The sequence below is a fragment of the Pyxicephalus adspersus genome, chromosome 10 (genome assembly GCF_032062135.1).
Source record: "Pyxicephalus adspersus chromosome 10, UCB_Pads_2.0, whole genome shotgun sequence".
Classification (NCBI taxonomy): Eukaryota; Metazoa; Chordata; class Amphibia; order Anura; family Pyxicephalidae; genus Pyxicephalus; species Pyxicephalus adspersus.
The window spans coordinates 58,783,475-58,800,024 of NC_092867.1; the positions used below are offsets into that span (position 1 = coordinate 58,783,475).

Sequence of the window (16,550 nt, forward strand, 5' to 3'; positions counted from 1 at the left end):
TCTTGTTTTTGGGGTGGAGCCTGTTAGGTAGGAGAAAACCTTAATTTTAGGGTGGAGCCTGTTAGATAGGAGAGAACCTTGTTTTTGGGGTGGAGCCTTTTAGGTAGGAGAGAATCTTGATTTTAAGGTGGAGCCTGTTAGGTAGGAGAGAACCTTAATTTTAGGGTGGAGCCTGTTAGGTAGGAGAGAACCTTGTTTTTGGGGTGGAGCCTGTTAGATAGGAGAGAACCTTGATTTTAGGGTGGAGCCTGTTAGGAGAGATTCTTGTTTTTGGGGTGGAGCCTAATAGGTAGCACTGAGTCCAGCCTAAGTATATTTATAATAATTGTTCCCATACGTGTGACAGATTCTACCCTCAGGGGTATTGGCATGCTTGCGAGGTAGGGCTAAAAGGGCCCGGGGAGAACACTGGGTTCTTTTCCCTCCATGCATCATTAGATCTAATTGGTGTAAAGGTAATTTCATTCTCTGGGTGCATATTTCTAAACTGGAGATGAAGACTATATCTAGCATCTCGTCTTAGTATCTGCCATCAATATTGGTGAGACCTCAAACTAAGGAGCCAGATATAAAGTATTTTGGTAAAGAAGGTGTATTAGCCTGATGTGCAGAAATATTAGCCTGATGTGGGGGCATAATAGACCAGTATAGAAACCAATGATTCTCCTAGGGATCCCCCTACCAAAATGTATCTTCCCTCCGAGTCTCTATGTACAGATTTCAATGATACCTCGAAATACATAACGCTACACCCTTGTTGGAACCAGTGGGAACGGTGTATGGAGATTCTCGGGCTAAGAGGTAGTAGTATAATGATTGAATGCCCAGCACATTAGCCCCTAAAGAATAATAATATTGGAAGACTTATCTCTCCTTACCGGAGCGTTGAGGCCGTCTGCATTGTGCGTCAGGAAAGTTAGAACATGACAGACATTAGAAAGTAAATGCAGAACGCTAGTGAAACGGGAATAAAACTCCCCACTGAAGGAACCAGGGAACCGGGTGGGGGAAAATGAGGTAAACTAGAAGGGAGGGAAAACTTCTCCATGGAACTCAAAGAAATACAAAAAAATAAAACATTCACCTAAAGCCAAAAAGAACAAATTAATAAAGAAGAAGGGATCAGAACTTTGAACAAAAAGTGAGCCAGGTCCATAAAAGTTACTCCTATGCTCCTAGGAAGGCCAGTGGTGTCCCAGGCATATTTCTAAGTTGGGTGGGAAGAAGCTGTAGGTGGGTATTGGGGTATCAGTAACCACCCAAAAATTGCCGAGTGGTAACTGAAAAGTGCTGGGTGGTACACCCCGCTAAATGGGGTCGGGGAGAGTATGTTTATCTCCTCCTATCCTCCAGAACATCGATATGTAAAACAAATAACAATCTGCAGATATATGAGATGAGATCACATATATGAGATGAGATCACATCCATGAACCCGCGTCCTAAGAAGATAGAGAAGTACAGACTATAAACCAAGTGATAACAACTCCACCAGCAAGCGGGATCCGGGCATCGGGTAATTATGATGAAGATTCGGGAGCTCTTCCTCCCTGTCTAGGAAGAGTCCAGATGGGAGAAGGAAGAGGTGAGGCACCACCAAAAAAATGGTCCCGGATCCTTCAGAAGAGAAATCTGAGAATGTGGAAAATGAGTATGAGATTCGAAGCATAATGCAAAAGGTTGGGCCCATCGATATTTGATGGTATTCGTCAGGAAAATGGCTCTTTGCTTCTGTATAGTAGCCGGTGAGAGTTCAGCGAAGATTTATATCCATCATTGGAGGAATCTGTCAAGGCCCGGACCGCTCTCGTAAATTCTTCTTTAGTCTGGTAGAAGTGAAGTTTTATTATACCATCCCAATATTCAATATTCATCTAAAAATAGCCGGGTGGTTACTAAAAAGTGTTGGGTGGTATGCCCAGCTAAAAGGGCCTAGGGAGAACACTGCTCAATGATATTTTGTGCAATTTCCACGAGGGGTTCTAGTGAGAAGATATCTTGTAAATTTTGGGAGACTACGGATAGTTTCATCAGATTTTTGTTCTATGATCGCCAATCTTGTTTTAAATCTGCCGTAATTTTGACCCGGGCTTTATCAAGCTTCCTTTCAAGTAGGGGTGCAAAGCAAGCAATCAGGATGGCACCCCCGGATTATCCAGAGGCTTGCTCAGTTAAAGAGGGCCGTGGGGGCTGGAAGACAGGTCCTCTTCTTGAGGTAACCTGAGGACTCTGTGTCCTGGGAGGAAATTGGTGACCCCCAGAGGGGATAAGCAATGGGGACAAGCCTTTGGTGAAGGAGTGATATCCCCTTCTGGCTGTGCTACATGAGAAGGAGAAGGGAGGTGCTCCATAGCTTCAGAGGAATCCTTTGCAGCGTCCTTCGGGGGACACACACTTCTGCTTTGGAAGCTGCTGCCACCTTCCCGGTCCCAAGCATTATTCTGCATGGAGCCGTTCATGCTTTAGACTGGAGGGTTCACAGATGTCTCCAGTGTTCTCCCTAGACTCTATTCCCTGGGCGCACCACCTGGCTGTTTTTGGGTGGTCACTAAGGAGTTGCACTACAATACAGGGGCCACTACCCGGCTACAATTTTTTATCCCACCCAGCTTAAAAAGAATTCTGGTTTAGACACTGGTCTCCCATGCTTGTTATTGCCCTTGGTGGAGGTGGCCGAGTAATGGAGGAGAGCAGAGCAGCCTACAGAAGCCTCTGCATAGCGTGCCCGCCTATGTGCACTCTTCTCTTTTTTTATTCAAGTGTATTGGTTTCATTTTAATGCTTGCGAGTCGGTGATTCATGCAAGCTGATAATAATCCTTCATCTCTAGGTGTCTTCAGTTTCCTCCAATGATAACACAGATTGGAGGGGGGTGGTATGGGGAGATTTATTGCCATTGGCTCGAATAGTAAGGAATTATTGTACTAAGCTTAGGTTAGTTTGCTTGAATCTCCACATCGCTTTTCAGATTGGCTTTTGTTATCACCCAATCATCATTCAGCTAAGAATGACACAAACACCTTCCTCAATGGCCATTGTATAGGGGCAATTCCTAGGGTGGAATAACCCCAGCCAATTAGAGGTGTGTTTTGAAGGGGACAAGATGGATGTCAATAGGGCAATAATTAAATTACTATGGAATAACCCCAGCTCATTTAAGGTTGGGTTCCAAGGGGATAACATGGAGGACACTATGGCCATTGTATAGGGGCAATACATACGGTGTAATAACCCCAGCTCATTTAAGGTTGGGTTCTAAGAGGACAAGATGGAGGGCATTATGGTCATGACTATGGACTTTGTACAGTGCTGTGTAATATGATGGCCGTATAAAAATACTGTGTAGTAATAAGATGGAGGACACTTTGGGCATTTTATAGGGAAAATACATACAGTGTAATAACCCCAGCTCATTTAGGGTTGGGTTCCAAGGGGACAAGATGGCGGACACTATGGCCATTGTATAGGGGAAATACATACAGTGTAATAACCCCAGCTCATTTAGGGATGGGTTCCAAGGGGACAAGATGGAGGACACTATGGCCATTGTATAGAGGTATAATAACCCCAGCTTATTTAAGGTTGGGTTCTAAGAGGACAAGATAGAGGGCATTATGGTCATATTATACGGCAGCTCATGTGTATATGTGTAGGGGGCATGGTATACATAGAATGACATGTTTGTTAATTGATGATATGATTGAATGAAAGGAATATTGTCATCTGACTCAGGACTTAAACCCACCATGCAAGTTTTAAGATGCCCACTGTCTAAATACCATGGAAAATAACCCCCATCTACCTTAAAAACCTATTTTAGACTCAGAGGTGTAATTAACGCAAAACGTTTTCACATGATGCATGTTCCTGGAAATCAGTTCTCATAACCACTTCAAAGAATGATCTCCCTGAATTGGGGAAACAGTACAAATAAACATATCATAGGGGTGTGATCATTCATTGAATTATATCTCTAGGCTGCAAATGCTCTAACGTCCACAAGGTGGTGATCTCTCCCATACTTGGGAAGGATGTCTCTATAGTACACAGGAAGTGATGTCTGGAATAAACAGGAAGTGATGTCAGATATAAATAGGACGGTCCTGTGAAAGGCGAGGCAGGAAGCAGTAGAGAGGAGACATTTCTGGGGCTGGCAGGTAATACCTTAACATTTTATCATCACTCCCATTCCTGCAATTAATTTCCCAACACATTTCCTGATTGGCCCTTTTAATGTCCCAGGTTTATTAAAGACAGATATATGTAAATGTAAAAGTTTGTATCTCACCCTGTGTTTCCTGAGATTTCATGACTAAAATGTAATGGTGTAGACAAGGCACAGGGGCATAGTATGGGCACAGGGTATATAGACAGGGCACAGGGGCATGGTATGGGCCCAGGGTATATAGACAGGGCACAGGGGCATATTATAGGGAGAGGGTATATAGACAGGGCACGGGGTATGGTATAGACACAGGGACAGTATAGAAGGACAGGGTACAGGTATGCAGACATGGAAGGAGAGGGCAGATGACAAAGTTCACAACAAACAGACTTTACAATTCTGATTCAGAAGTAATACAGTGGGTAAGAAGTTGAGGAAACCCAAGGGGTACGATATAAACCCCATCCTAATATACACCCAGTACAGTCTGGATCATTCTCTGTTATCAATTTTTGGATTACAGAAAAACCCGTACAGATCACATACCCAATAAGGATGGAGGAGGACCAGAGTCACATGACCCATAGGATATTAAACCACATCCTGGAGATCATCTACCTACTGACAGGACAGGTGAGGAGGATTCTGGGAGGTCACATGACATAGGTTAAAGTAGAAGAAGAAGAGACGTCTGTGATGGATGATCAGCAATATACGGAGGAGGCTGGAATGATGAGGACATTCATAGAGGAGGACACTCCTACACAGATCAGCACAGGTCAGCCATTATATATTCTTCTCTCATCTCTGCGCACTGATTGGTCTAGAGTAGGTTGGGAGCTTAGTTATATCGGCCAATAATTGGTTGATAATAGTCCCCACTTTGTTATGGGTGTGTCTAGAGAATGCTCCTCCCAGTTCTCCTGCTAATCTGACAAGGCAATGTGGGAGGAGCTGGTTGGGACCTCCCCAGAGGACATTTTCTGCCTTCGTTTACCTGATCCAGATGAAATGTTGATTTGGGTGAAGTAACCCTCTCATATCTGTTGTTCTATCAAATAAAACTACCCATAAAATAAATTTACCAAGGGGCGTGTAAAATTCCAAGGGGCGTGTTAAACTGGGCATTTACAATGCCATCATCGGCGGGAAAGTTTTTATAGCTGTGTGTGTATTTGAGTGCCGCATGTCATGTTCCGCAGACTCGCTCTGATTTTGAACCTCCATATCTCCTAAACAGTATGTCCAGCTTGAAATTTTCAGGGTACACGGGAACCCCATAGCTTGCAGTACCCCAAATCTCATCTCCCCACCTTTAACAACTTTTAAAATGTGGGGGGTCATAACTATAAAAACTAGTGAAAATTAAACATCAGGGTTGCTGTGTGTCTAGAAATGTCATACTACACTACCCTGAACCCCAATTTCCCTAGCACGAGATGGACAAAACCAAAAATGTTGGTGCAAGTGGGGCAGAGATTTTTATGTTCTGACGATGCCTTAGGGATGAAATTTTAGGGGGTGTTAGCCCCAGGTGTCCCCTACTTGAACCTACATTTTTGGTTTTGTACATCTCCCTGTTCCAGAGAAATTGGGATTTAAAATAGGGAAGGGGATAGGGTAGTGTAGTATGACATTTCAAGGTAGGACAGGTGGAGGTCGCAGCTCCTTGCTACGTAAGTCGCCCCGGGGTCCATAATTTGTCGGTTTAATTAAAAATGTTTAATATGCCTCCCATCTTTTGAAAGTTGTTAAAGGTGTGGAGATGAAATTTGGGGTACTTCTAGCAATCAAGTCTTCTGTGTACCCTGAAAAAATCAGGTCGGTAGGACATACTGTTAAGAAGATCTGGAGGTTTATACTCGGAGACGTGACATGCTGCATTCATACACAAACACAGCTGTGACACGTTCCTGACGATGACGTCATTGTACACGCCCAGCAGTCATATTTTTCTATTTTCCAGGACTCTCCATGGAGAAACCCTCAAAGGATCTGACTTTATCTCCAGATTGTGAAATGGAGGCCATGACAGGAGATTGTGCGAGAGAAGAGACCATCAGCTCAGCTAGGGATAGACCATCCATTCCCTCCGAGTCTCCTCCTACTGGTGCCAGGATTCCGGAGGAGAAGATTTTTTCCTGCCCTGAGTGTGGGAAGAGTTTTAGTTCTGAGCAAAGTGTTTCTATACATCAGAGATCTCACAAAAGTGAAGTGCTTTATTTCTGTCCTGAGTGTGGGAAATGTTTCTTTCATAAATCAGAACTCCTCATACATTATAGGTCTCACACGGGGGAAAAGTCATATTCCTGTACTGAATGTGGAAAATGTTTTCTTTGGCAATCAAAGCTGGACTTACATTACAGATCTCACACTGGAGAGAAGCCGTATTCCTGCCCCAAGTGCGGGAAATCTTTTTCAGATAAAAACAATCTTTCCAAACATCAGAGACTACATACAGGGGAGACACCATATTCCTGCCCTAATTGTGGGAAATGTTTCTCCAGTATCTCCAGTTCTTCCAGACATCAGAAATTGCACACTGGTGAAAAGCCCCATGCCTGCGCAGAGTGTGGGAAATGCTTTTTACAGAAGTCTGAGCTTGTGTTACATCAAAGGATTCACACAGGAGAGAAACCATTTTCCTGCTCTGAATGTGGGAAATCTTTTCCAGGTAAAACTAATCTTTCCAAACATCAGAGATCTCACACAGGTGAGAAGTTGTATGCCTGCGCAGAGTGCGGGAAATGCTTTTTACAGAAGTCTGAGCTTGTGTTACATCAAAGGACTCACACAGGAGAGAAACCTTTTTCCTGCTCTGAATGCGGGAAATCTTTTTCAGGTAAAACTAATCTTTCCAAACATCAGAAACTTCACACAGGTGAGAAGTTGTTTGCCTGCTCAGAGTGCGGAAAATGTTTTAAACAGAAACAAGAACTGGTTATACATTACAGATCCCATACCGGGGCGAAGCCATATTCCTGCGCTGACTGCGGCCAGTGTTTTTCTGTTAAAGCCGGTCTTTCCAGACATCAGAGAGTGCACACAGGGGAGAAGCCATATTGCTGCAATGAATGTGGGAAAAGTTTTTCACAGAAAGCTCATGTTTCCAGACATCAAAGATTGCACACGGGAGAAACTATATTCTTGCCCCAAGTGCAGTAAAACTTTTTTGCATGAGTCAGAACTTATTCTACATCAAAGATCCCACACGGGAGAAACCATATTCCTGCCCTGAGTGTGGAAAAAGTTTTTTACATAAGAGCCATCTTTGAAGACATCAGAGAGTACATACAGGGGAGAAGCCATATTCCTGCCTTGAGTGTGGGAAATGTTTCTCACAGAACTCGGACCTTGTCGTACATCTGAGAAGTCACACGGGGGAGAAGCCGTATTTCTGCCACGAGTGTGGAAAATGTTTTTCGAATATTACCAGTCTTAACCGACATCAGAGATTGCACATGGGTGAGAAGTTGTAGTCCCGCGCTGAGTGTGGGAAATGTTATTCACAGAGATCAGCACATCAGAGATAACATATTTCTTTAGCGAGTATGAGAAAAACTTTTCACAGAAGACCCACCTTTACGTGCCCCAGAGTGCAGGAAATGTTATCAATGGTAATCAGAGCTCATCAAAAATAGCTCAGGGAGGGTATCTGTTTACCTGCATTGAGAGAAGGCAACCGTGCAGGTGAGTTAGGGAAAGTTCTTTATTAGGAATATTTGATACTTTTTGATACTTTGTAGTTTACTACAAATAAATTTGTCTATTTTGAAATGATATTGATAAAAGGCTCTGCTTGGTTTCTGATACCGTGTTTCCCCAATTATAAGACATCCCCATTAAATAAGCCACCCCTGATTTTTGATAAAATAATTAAAATAAGGCACTCACCCATTAAAAAGACATCCCCCGATACCTGATCCTCTGTGTGTCTCCTCGATCCTGGCTGCAGTGTGTCTCCCCTCCTGGCTGCAGTGCAGAGCCAAACTGAAAGTAACAAGCCGGCATTCTGCACCAGGAAGCAAGCTGCTGATCCCTGCCCTAACGAAGTACCGGTAAGTGAACAGAAGGGGACAATCAATGGCATAGAGTGATCAGAAGGGGAATATGAATGGCTCATGAGTGATTTTTAACAATAAATGTGTACTGTAGTCTTCTTCATGGAAAAATAAGACATCCCCCTGAAAATAAGACCTAAGGCATATTTTGGCATTTCAAAAAAATATAAGCCAGTGCCTTATTATAGGGGAAACAGGGTAGTAGTTGGTCAAAGTCTTGTCCTATATTTGTGTGATGGGTTTCCATTATAATGCAAGATGTTGTCGAAGGAGCTGACGCTCTCCCTTCTCACATTCAGGACATCTGTAGCATCCTCCAATGATAAAGTTGTGGACCATCCAGGTGAGTCACACTTATCATATCCCCTAGTGTTCTAGAGGGCAAATGGTTTCCAGATAGACTGCAGTGCAGTGGGGGGTGGGGCATGAGGATGACAAGTAGGTGACCATCCAGAGGACATAGGCGTCTCAGAAGATGCATGCTGGAGGCAGAATAGGACATGGAGGTGACCATCTAGAGGACATCAGGACCTCAGAAGATGTGAGGCAGAGGGGGACATGGAGGTGACAAGTGGGGTCCAGAGGACATGAGGGTCTCAGAAGATGCATGTTGGAGGCAGAATAGGACATGGAGGTGACCATCCAGAGCACATCAGGACCTCAGAAGATGTGGGTTAGAGGCAGAGGGGGACATGGAGGTGACAAGTGGGGTCCAGAGGACATGAGGATCTCAGAAGATGCATGTTAGAGGCAGAGGGGGACATGAAGGTGACCATTCAGAGGACATCAGGGCCTCAGTAGATGTCTTCTTTAGTGAGGGTTCTATAATAAGCTACAAAAATGGCATAGATGGACACTAGGGAGGCCTCCAGCTCAATGGGGACTGCAGATCTGCCATCATCACAAGATTTCTGATCTACCACCCACAGGAAGGGACCTCCTTTCATGTATGGGGACAGAAGATATAAGAGAACCCCTAACAATCATTGACATGGTGCCACCCCAATCATGGACCAACTATTCTAATAACATTGCCTGCTCAACCTGCCTGACCCTAAACTGGACCTAACTGTCCAAATGAAAGGACCATTTGGACCCAGGGTAACCATCCAAGTCGTCTTATCATTGGTGTCACTGATATAAATTATTATACCAGAACTGGAAGTGATGTCACATATAAATAGGAAGTTGCAGGTGAGAGAAAGTAGAAAGGAGACATTGCTGAAACTAGCAGCACAGAATGTTAAATGAGGTAAATTTACACCTAGGTCAATCCTAATGCCCTTCACAGACTTTTACCCCTTACCAGAAGCCAAAATTGGGGAAGAACTCCACCCCTGAGGGGATATCAGATGGACCATAATGTCAGTGGACAAGGAGAGCTAGGTCATTGGGGGCAGATTAGTGAAGGTGATTTGGTATGGGGGATTGTGTGAGTTGCCGTGGTGGGCCTCACTTTCACTTTGGCATCTCCCTTTTCCCAGGCCCATCCCATTGCCAGGATCCGAGACTTCACTGGAAACACTGACACTACTGCCCCTCCTATAGGTAGGGGTGGAGTTATTTGCCATTTTTGGTTGCTGATCAGGGGCTCCACAATGATAAACCTGATTATTAAAACTATCTGGGTTAAAAAAAAAATCTTGGTACCTCCCCTGCTGACAGTTCTGCCAATGTCTACTCTCTACTTGTGACATCACTTTGTCAGTTTAATAAAGTTCCCCACCTTGTGGAGCCCAGAGGAAACGGAGCAGAGCAACGGTTTTGATCTTGCCCTTCTCATTATCACCATGAACCCTGAATGCTGCAGGACAGTCCCAGGATTTTGGGGGGCTAAATGGGACCTTCTCTGCAATGATGACTTATTTTATCTTAGTGACATCAATAATTGTGCTGCAGCATTATGGGTAGAATAATATATTTCTACATGACCCTACCAGTGGAGGATACTACAGATATGAGCCAGCAGGAGGAGCTGTCTCCTTCAGCAATCACTGGCCAGAATAATGTACACCACCACACATGTATTGAATGACAATCTTAGGCCAATTACCAAGTGATGGAAACCAAGCAGAGTATAGCTGACTGTCCAGATCTGAGGGAGGCTTTTATCAAAAAATGGACCATATTGTATCTTTCTGTATTATAAAATTACCACTTACAGCCAATTAGTGGCCCTCTCCGAGCCAATGTCATCCAATGTGATCTCCCTTCTGCTGGAGTGTTGTGTGGGTTCTCCGGTGTTTAGCTAGACTGGACTTCTGTGAAAAACATGGATGGAACTTGGGCTAGGTACAATCAGTTTTATAAAGTTCCATATCTGTTCAAAACATTTCCCACACTTAGGGCAGGCATATTCTCCCTTGCCTGTAGCCTCTGGTGTGTGAAAAGATTGGTCGTACCTGGAAAACATTTCCCACGTTCAGGGCAGGAACATATCATCATACAGCTATTTCATTATTTTATGACATGGTTCAACATTAAAACCAGACCTGTACCTGAAGCTTGGTTGGCCGGGAAGATAGGGGAAAGTAGTACGCGGGTATAAGGAGAAATAGAGGAATTGGTGATGAAGGATAGGGAGAGCTAGTCTGCAGGGACAGATTATTGGACGTGATTTGCAGATTGGAATCAACCTATGGCTGGGTGTGACGACCAACCACGAATCTTATCTCCAGTTACATGAGACTGCTTGGGTGAGGAGACGGGACATCTGTAAAATGTATTGAGTGTTCTGGGCTCATAAGTGGGGAAATGTTCTGCCTGAAGACCACGTTTCCACGCTATACATGTGGCAGTAAAACTCACTGACATGACAGGGTGTAAATACAAAATATTATTTTATTACCTCCACTGCTACCAGTTCCAGCAATGTCTCCTCTCCAACTAATCTCTCACCTGGAATTTCCTGTTTATAAATACCACAGTGACTTCCTGTGTGTGCATGCTTTCCCTGTACCTGAGATCGCCCTCTTGTGGACATGATAGGAACTGATGCCTGAAGCAATATTAAGGCTATAGTGTGTATCTGTAAAAATGCATACGAATCAACTCAGAAGACTCAAGAAAGCTCTCAGACAATTCAGGAAAGAAATTTTCAGGTGATTTACCAGACGTTTTTTTCATCTCCCAACGTTTGACAGACATTAAATTAGGCCAATGATAGGGATACCTCAGGGCTGTGTTTACATTGAAAGTTCTATGGACTGCAGTTCATCTGAGCTCCAATAGGTGGCGATGTCGTCTTTACTGCAACATGAAGTGATGTAACTGCAAACCGGAAGTTCCGGGTGAGAGAACTACTGAGGAGACATTGCTGGAACTGGCAGCAGAGGAGGTAGTATGTGATTCTTTTATATTTACAACTAGTAACCCCACAGTTTTGTTTATACTCAACCTTTACAGTCACCATGATTTATTTCCGTCTTCTCAGGAACCAGGATATATAGACATGGCTGCTTCATAGATTTATAGGGTGTCCAAAATATATGGGGGTGCCTTTGTATAGCTAGGATCAATGGGGTGTCTTTTTAATGTTTACAACATATGGGGCTACCCTTTGTCTAGGATAAATGGGGTGACTTTTTAATGTTTACAACATATGGGGCTACCCTTTGGCTAGGATAAATGGGGTGACTTTTTAGTGTTCAGAATATATGGGGGTGTCCTTCCTATGGAAGAGGATAAATTAAAGAGTCTTCAGTATAGACAAGCTCTCTATATGTCCACAATATATTGGGGTGTGTTCTATAGTCAGCATGTTTTTGGGTGTCTTCTCTATAATCAGCATATATTGGGGTGTGTTCCCTATAATGAGCATATATTGGGGTGTCTTCTCTATAATCAGCATATATCGGGGTGTCTTCTCGATAATCAGCATATATCGGGGTGTCTTCTCGATAATCAGCATATATTGGGATGTGTTCTATAGTCAGCATATTTTGGGGTGTCTTCTCTATAATCAGCATGTATAGGAGTGTCTTCTGTATAATCAGCATATATCGGGGTGTCTTCTCTATAATCAGCATATATTGGGGTGTGTTCTATTGTCAGCATATTTTGGGGTGTCTTTTCTATATTCAACATGTATTGGGGTGTCTTCTCCATGATCAGCATATCTTGGGGTGTCTTCTCGAAGGTCCGGATATATATGGGGGTATCTTCCATAAGCATTTCCTCATATCACAATGTAAAGCTGTTCTTCGGTTCTCTTCCATATGGATTTTGGTCCTAATACTATCTTGAGATCTAGAGATGTCCCCAATGTGTGTGATGAATTATTTGGAATACGTGTATTGGTGTATTGACGTGAGTTCAATGAATTTTACGATTGGGGGTTTATACGAGCCTTGATGGTAGCAGGAATTATATAATAATGTTTGATGAGATATAAAGAGACAGTTCAGTAAACTGTCATCACCAAGGAGATAGTAACCGTAGCAATAGTATACAATAGAGACGCCTCAGGCAAAGGGCGAGAATAAACAAATCAGTTTACTTTAGCTAGGATTACTAGAAGAGACAAAATGGGTGCCTGTGATAGTCGAATATTTGGAAAAGCCTAGCCGTGCCAGGGAGGGAGGGTAGGGACATTCTAATATTGTACGACCAGTACCATCGAGATAATACCGCTATCTGTCCACAGAGGAACGGGCATGGATCACATGACCACATCAATAAGAATGGAGGAGGACCTGAGTCACATGACTGAGAAGATACTAAACCTCACCTTAGAGATCATCTACCTGCTGACCGGAGAGGTGAGGAGGATTCTGGGAGGCCACATGACGTCAGTCAAAAAAACACACCTTAGGGTGAGGAGGATTGTGAAACCAACCTGCTTGCAATGTAATTTGGTATTTTCGGTTCTTCACAGAGTTTTCCTCTTAAACTATCTGGGGATCCAATGACCATCACAGTGCCTTCACGTGACTGCATAAAACTAGAGAAACACAATATGGAAAAAATTGCAGAGGTCACCAAGAAGATGATTGGGCTCCTGACGGGAGAGGTGAGCAGGGAATTCTGGGAGATTATTATGGGATGTGTCTGGATGGTGCCTGTATCATTGGAAGGTCTATTTCCTTTCTTACATATTCAGAGTGAAAACTCGAATGAATATAATATCGTTATTAAGGAAGAGTATCAAGAAGAGGATAGTGATTATGGTGTGATGGAGACAGCACGAAACAGGAACCCACCAGAGAGATGTCCTCTGTATTCCCAGGACTCCACACAGGAAAACCATAACATTCACCATTGTGATCAGGTAGGTAGAGCTGAGGGCCCTATAAAGCTATTGTCCCTAATATTTGTATCCCCTCCTCAATGGAATGGTCATATCATCCCTCACCGCCATCTGTAAAGCTAGGGCCCCATAAGGTCATGATCCACTCTGACATGTGGAGATGACGTGTGGCCCCTACAAGATGATATTTTCCAGGTGAGGTCACATGACTAATCCTCCTATGTTACAGATTTGATTTCCTGCCATCCTATTGGTTTAGGGTGAAGGTTTGATGATCATGAAAGTTAAAGGTGAAGAAGAGACGTCCGTGAGGGATGACCAGCAATATACGGAGGAGGCTGGAATGATGAGGACAGAGGAGGACACTCCTACACAGATCAGCACAGGTCAGCCATCATATATTCTTCTTGTATCTCTGCTCACTGATTGGTCCAGAGCAGGACGGGAGCTAAGTGATTTCAGCTAATCAATTCTCTTTTGCAGGACTCACCATGGAGAAATCCTCAAGGTATTGTCTGACTTTATGTTCAGATTATAAAATGAAGGTCATGACAAGAGATTGTGCAGAAGCAAAGACCATCAGCTCACCTTTGGCTGAACCATCCAATCCCTCCGAGCACCCTCCTAGTTTGAGGGATGTTGCCGACATTCAAAGAGAGAAGACATTTTCCTGTCCTGTGTGTTGGTTAAGTTTTAGCTCTGAATTAAGTCTTACTGTACATCAGAGATCTCACATAGGGGAGAAGCTTCATTCCTGTTCTGAGTGTGGGAAATGTTTCTTTCATAAATCAGAACTCATCATACACTACAGGTCTCACACAGGGGAGAAGTCATATTCCTGTACTGAGTGTGGAAAATGTTTTCTTCGTAAATCAAAGCTGGACTTACATTACAGATCTCACACTGGAGAGAAGCCGTATTCCTGCCCCAAGTGCGGGAAATCTTTTTCAGATAAAACCAATCTTTCCAAACATCAGAGAGTACATACAGGGGAGAAACCTTATTCCTGCCCTATGTGTGGGAAATGTTTCTCCGGTAAGACCAGTTTTTCCAGACATCAGAAATTGCACACTGGTGAAAAGCCCTATGCCTGCGCAGAGTGTGGGAAATGCTTTTTACAGAAGTCTGAGCTTGTGTTACATCAAAGGATTCACACAGGAGAGAAACCTTTTTCCTGCCCTGAATGCGGGAAATCTTTTTCAGATAAAACTAATCTTTCCAAACATCAGAAACTTCACACAGGTGAGAAGTTGTATGCCTGCTCAGAGTGCGGAAAATGTTTTAAACAGAAACAAGAACTTGTTATACATTACAGATCCCACACCGGGGAGAAGCCATATTCCTGCGCTGAGTGCGGCCAGTGTTTTTCTGTTAAAGCCAGTCTTTCCAGACATCAGAGAGTGCACACAGGGGAGAAGCCATATTCCTGTTCCAAGTGTGGGAAATGTTATTCAGATCATACCAGCTTTTTAAGACATCAGAGATTGCTCGCGTGTGAGAAGTCAGGCGCGAAACTGGCAGGGGGGAACAAGAATGTGTCAGTGAAACCAACTGAGCCACCTTCATTTCCTTCAAATTCTCCCAGTCAGTAAATGGTGTGAGTTTGGCACGGAGTGGTAACAAAACATTCCACATAAACATGTCCTAGAAAGAACAAAGGACATCAATCTCTACAGAAAGTGGGTGCCTAGACACACAGGAGATTGGGGATCTCCAAAGGATATATTTATTAATTTCCTGCATCACTGCTATTGTCCTCAACATCTGACATTTGTTATTGATTCATCCTGAAGTACTCCCAACAAGCAGCGGCTCACCCTAAGTAACAACACCTGGCCGACAACACCTGGAAGCGCTCCCCAACAACCGGCAAGCACTTGGAGTGCTCCTTACTGCTTACTATAACAACAAGCAAAGGCCTGGAGATAAAGTAAATGACTGGCAGAGTTTAGATCCGCTAGTAGTTGTTAGGACTTCTGGTGAGTGGCGGTATTAATAGATTTAGTTCTAAATACATAGGTCTAAAAAAAAGTATAACCACTGGATATACTACAAACCAGCATAACCCAGATAAAACCTTATATACATAGATGATCCAGAGGAATCCTTATAAAGCCTGGTTCAATTTACTCCAACCGGGTAAAAAATTCTTTTAGCTGCAATCTAAGGTCGTTTATAAAACATTTTGTGGTGTGCTGGCCATCTTCAGGCTCAGAATTTCATCATTCATTAGCCAATTCTCCCACATCTATCTTACACTTCTCTTTTATAGCAGACTGTCCCTGGTACCCTGTTCCTGTATCTGGCTTGAAACGCTTTAATCCCAGTTCCGGCCTACCATAGTATCCATTTCTTGGTGATCAATTGCTGGAGAGCGGGGAGGGCACTATTATGGTCTTACTACACGTTACCATGACCAGTGTGCGCTTCAACATGTAAATGAACCCACTTGGCTTTAGTATGTCAGACTGGGAGAACAAATCCCAAAATGTTACTGATAAGAACACGGTGAACAGGGAAAGACATAACCAATCAGAATACAGAAAATAACATTAGCTTATAGTGACTGGTAATGGGGGTGGCAGATGAGTTGTCAGGCCACTAGGAGAAGCCCAATCAAAATCAAGAGCAACAACACCTGAATAATATTACCTATGCTGAATTTATGACACCTGTCCACTACTCGAACTGACCCTGGCCTTGCAGGAATCTGCGGCCATGTGACCACACATGATTTACAAATCATAAGGACTTCTAGATAATACACAGCTGAGATATACTTCTTGTGTGTTTCCTGTTAAAGGATGGAAGGCAGGATTATTGGTCATTATAAAGCAATGTAACCCATCCACATTCACACCTCACCAGACCCACTGATTGGATGAAGAAGGGCTATACCGCCCTCCCAGACTTGACGAGAACCTGCGATCAGCATTATAAAGTATGCAATGTTCTTCCCGGACCCTTTTACAGTGTTTCCCCGAAAATAAGACCTACCCCGAATGTAAGCCCTAGCATGCTAGTCATGCAAGGGTGAAATATAAGCCCTCCCCCGAAAGTAAGCCCTATTGGCTTC

General features: G+C 43.5%; 2 protein-coding genes and 1 pseudogene across 4 annotated transcripts in view; 2 read left to right on the forward strand and 1 right to left on the reverse strand.

Moving 5' to 3' along the window:
- LOC140339029 (uncharacterized) overlaps positions 1-16,550 on the reverse strand; it is a 150,369-nt gene that overhangs the window by 63,758 nt on the left and 70,061 nt on the right. The window lies entirely within an intron of this gene.
- LOC140339019 (uncharacterized) lies at positions 4,836-7,945 on the forward strand (annotated as a pseudogene).
- On the forward strand, positions 11,403-16,544 carry LOC140339010 (uncharacterized). 2 transcript variants are annotated; one of them, XM_072423481.1, is made up of 6 exons: positions 11,403-11,563; positions 12,872-12,986; positions 13,103-13,237; positions 13,328-13,495; positions 13,734-13,860; positions 13,958-16,544. In XM_072423481.1, the coding sequence occupies exons 2-6, from the start codon at positions 12,882-12,884 to the stop codon at positions 15,064-15,066; spliced, it is 1,644 nt and encodes a 547-aa protein (XP_072279582.1). In that variant the 5' UTR covers positions 11,403-11,563; positions 12,872-12,881; the 3' UTR covers positions 15,067-16,544. The 2 variants fall into 2 exon arrangements, with proteins under 2 accessions (XP_072279582.1, XP_072279583.1); XM_072423482.1 differs by lacking the exons at positions 11,403-11,563; positions 12,872-12,986; positions 13,103-13,237 and having other exon boundaries at positions 13,387-13,495; positions 13,704-13,860.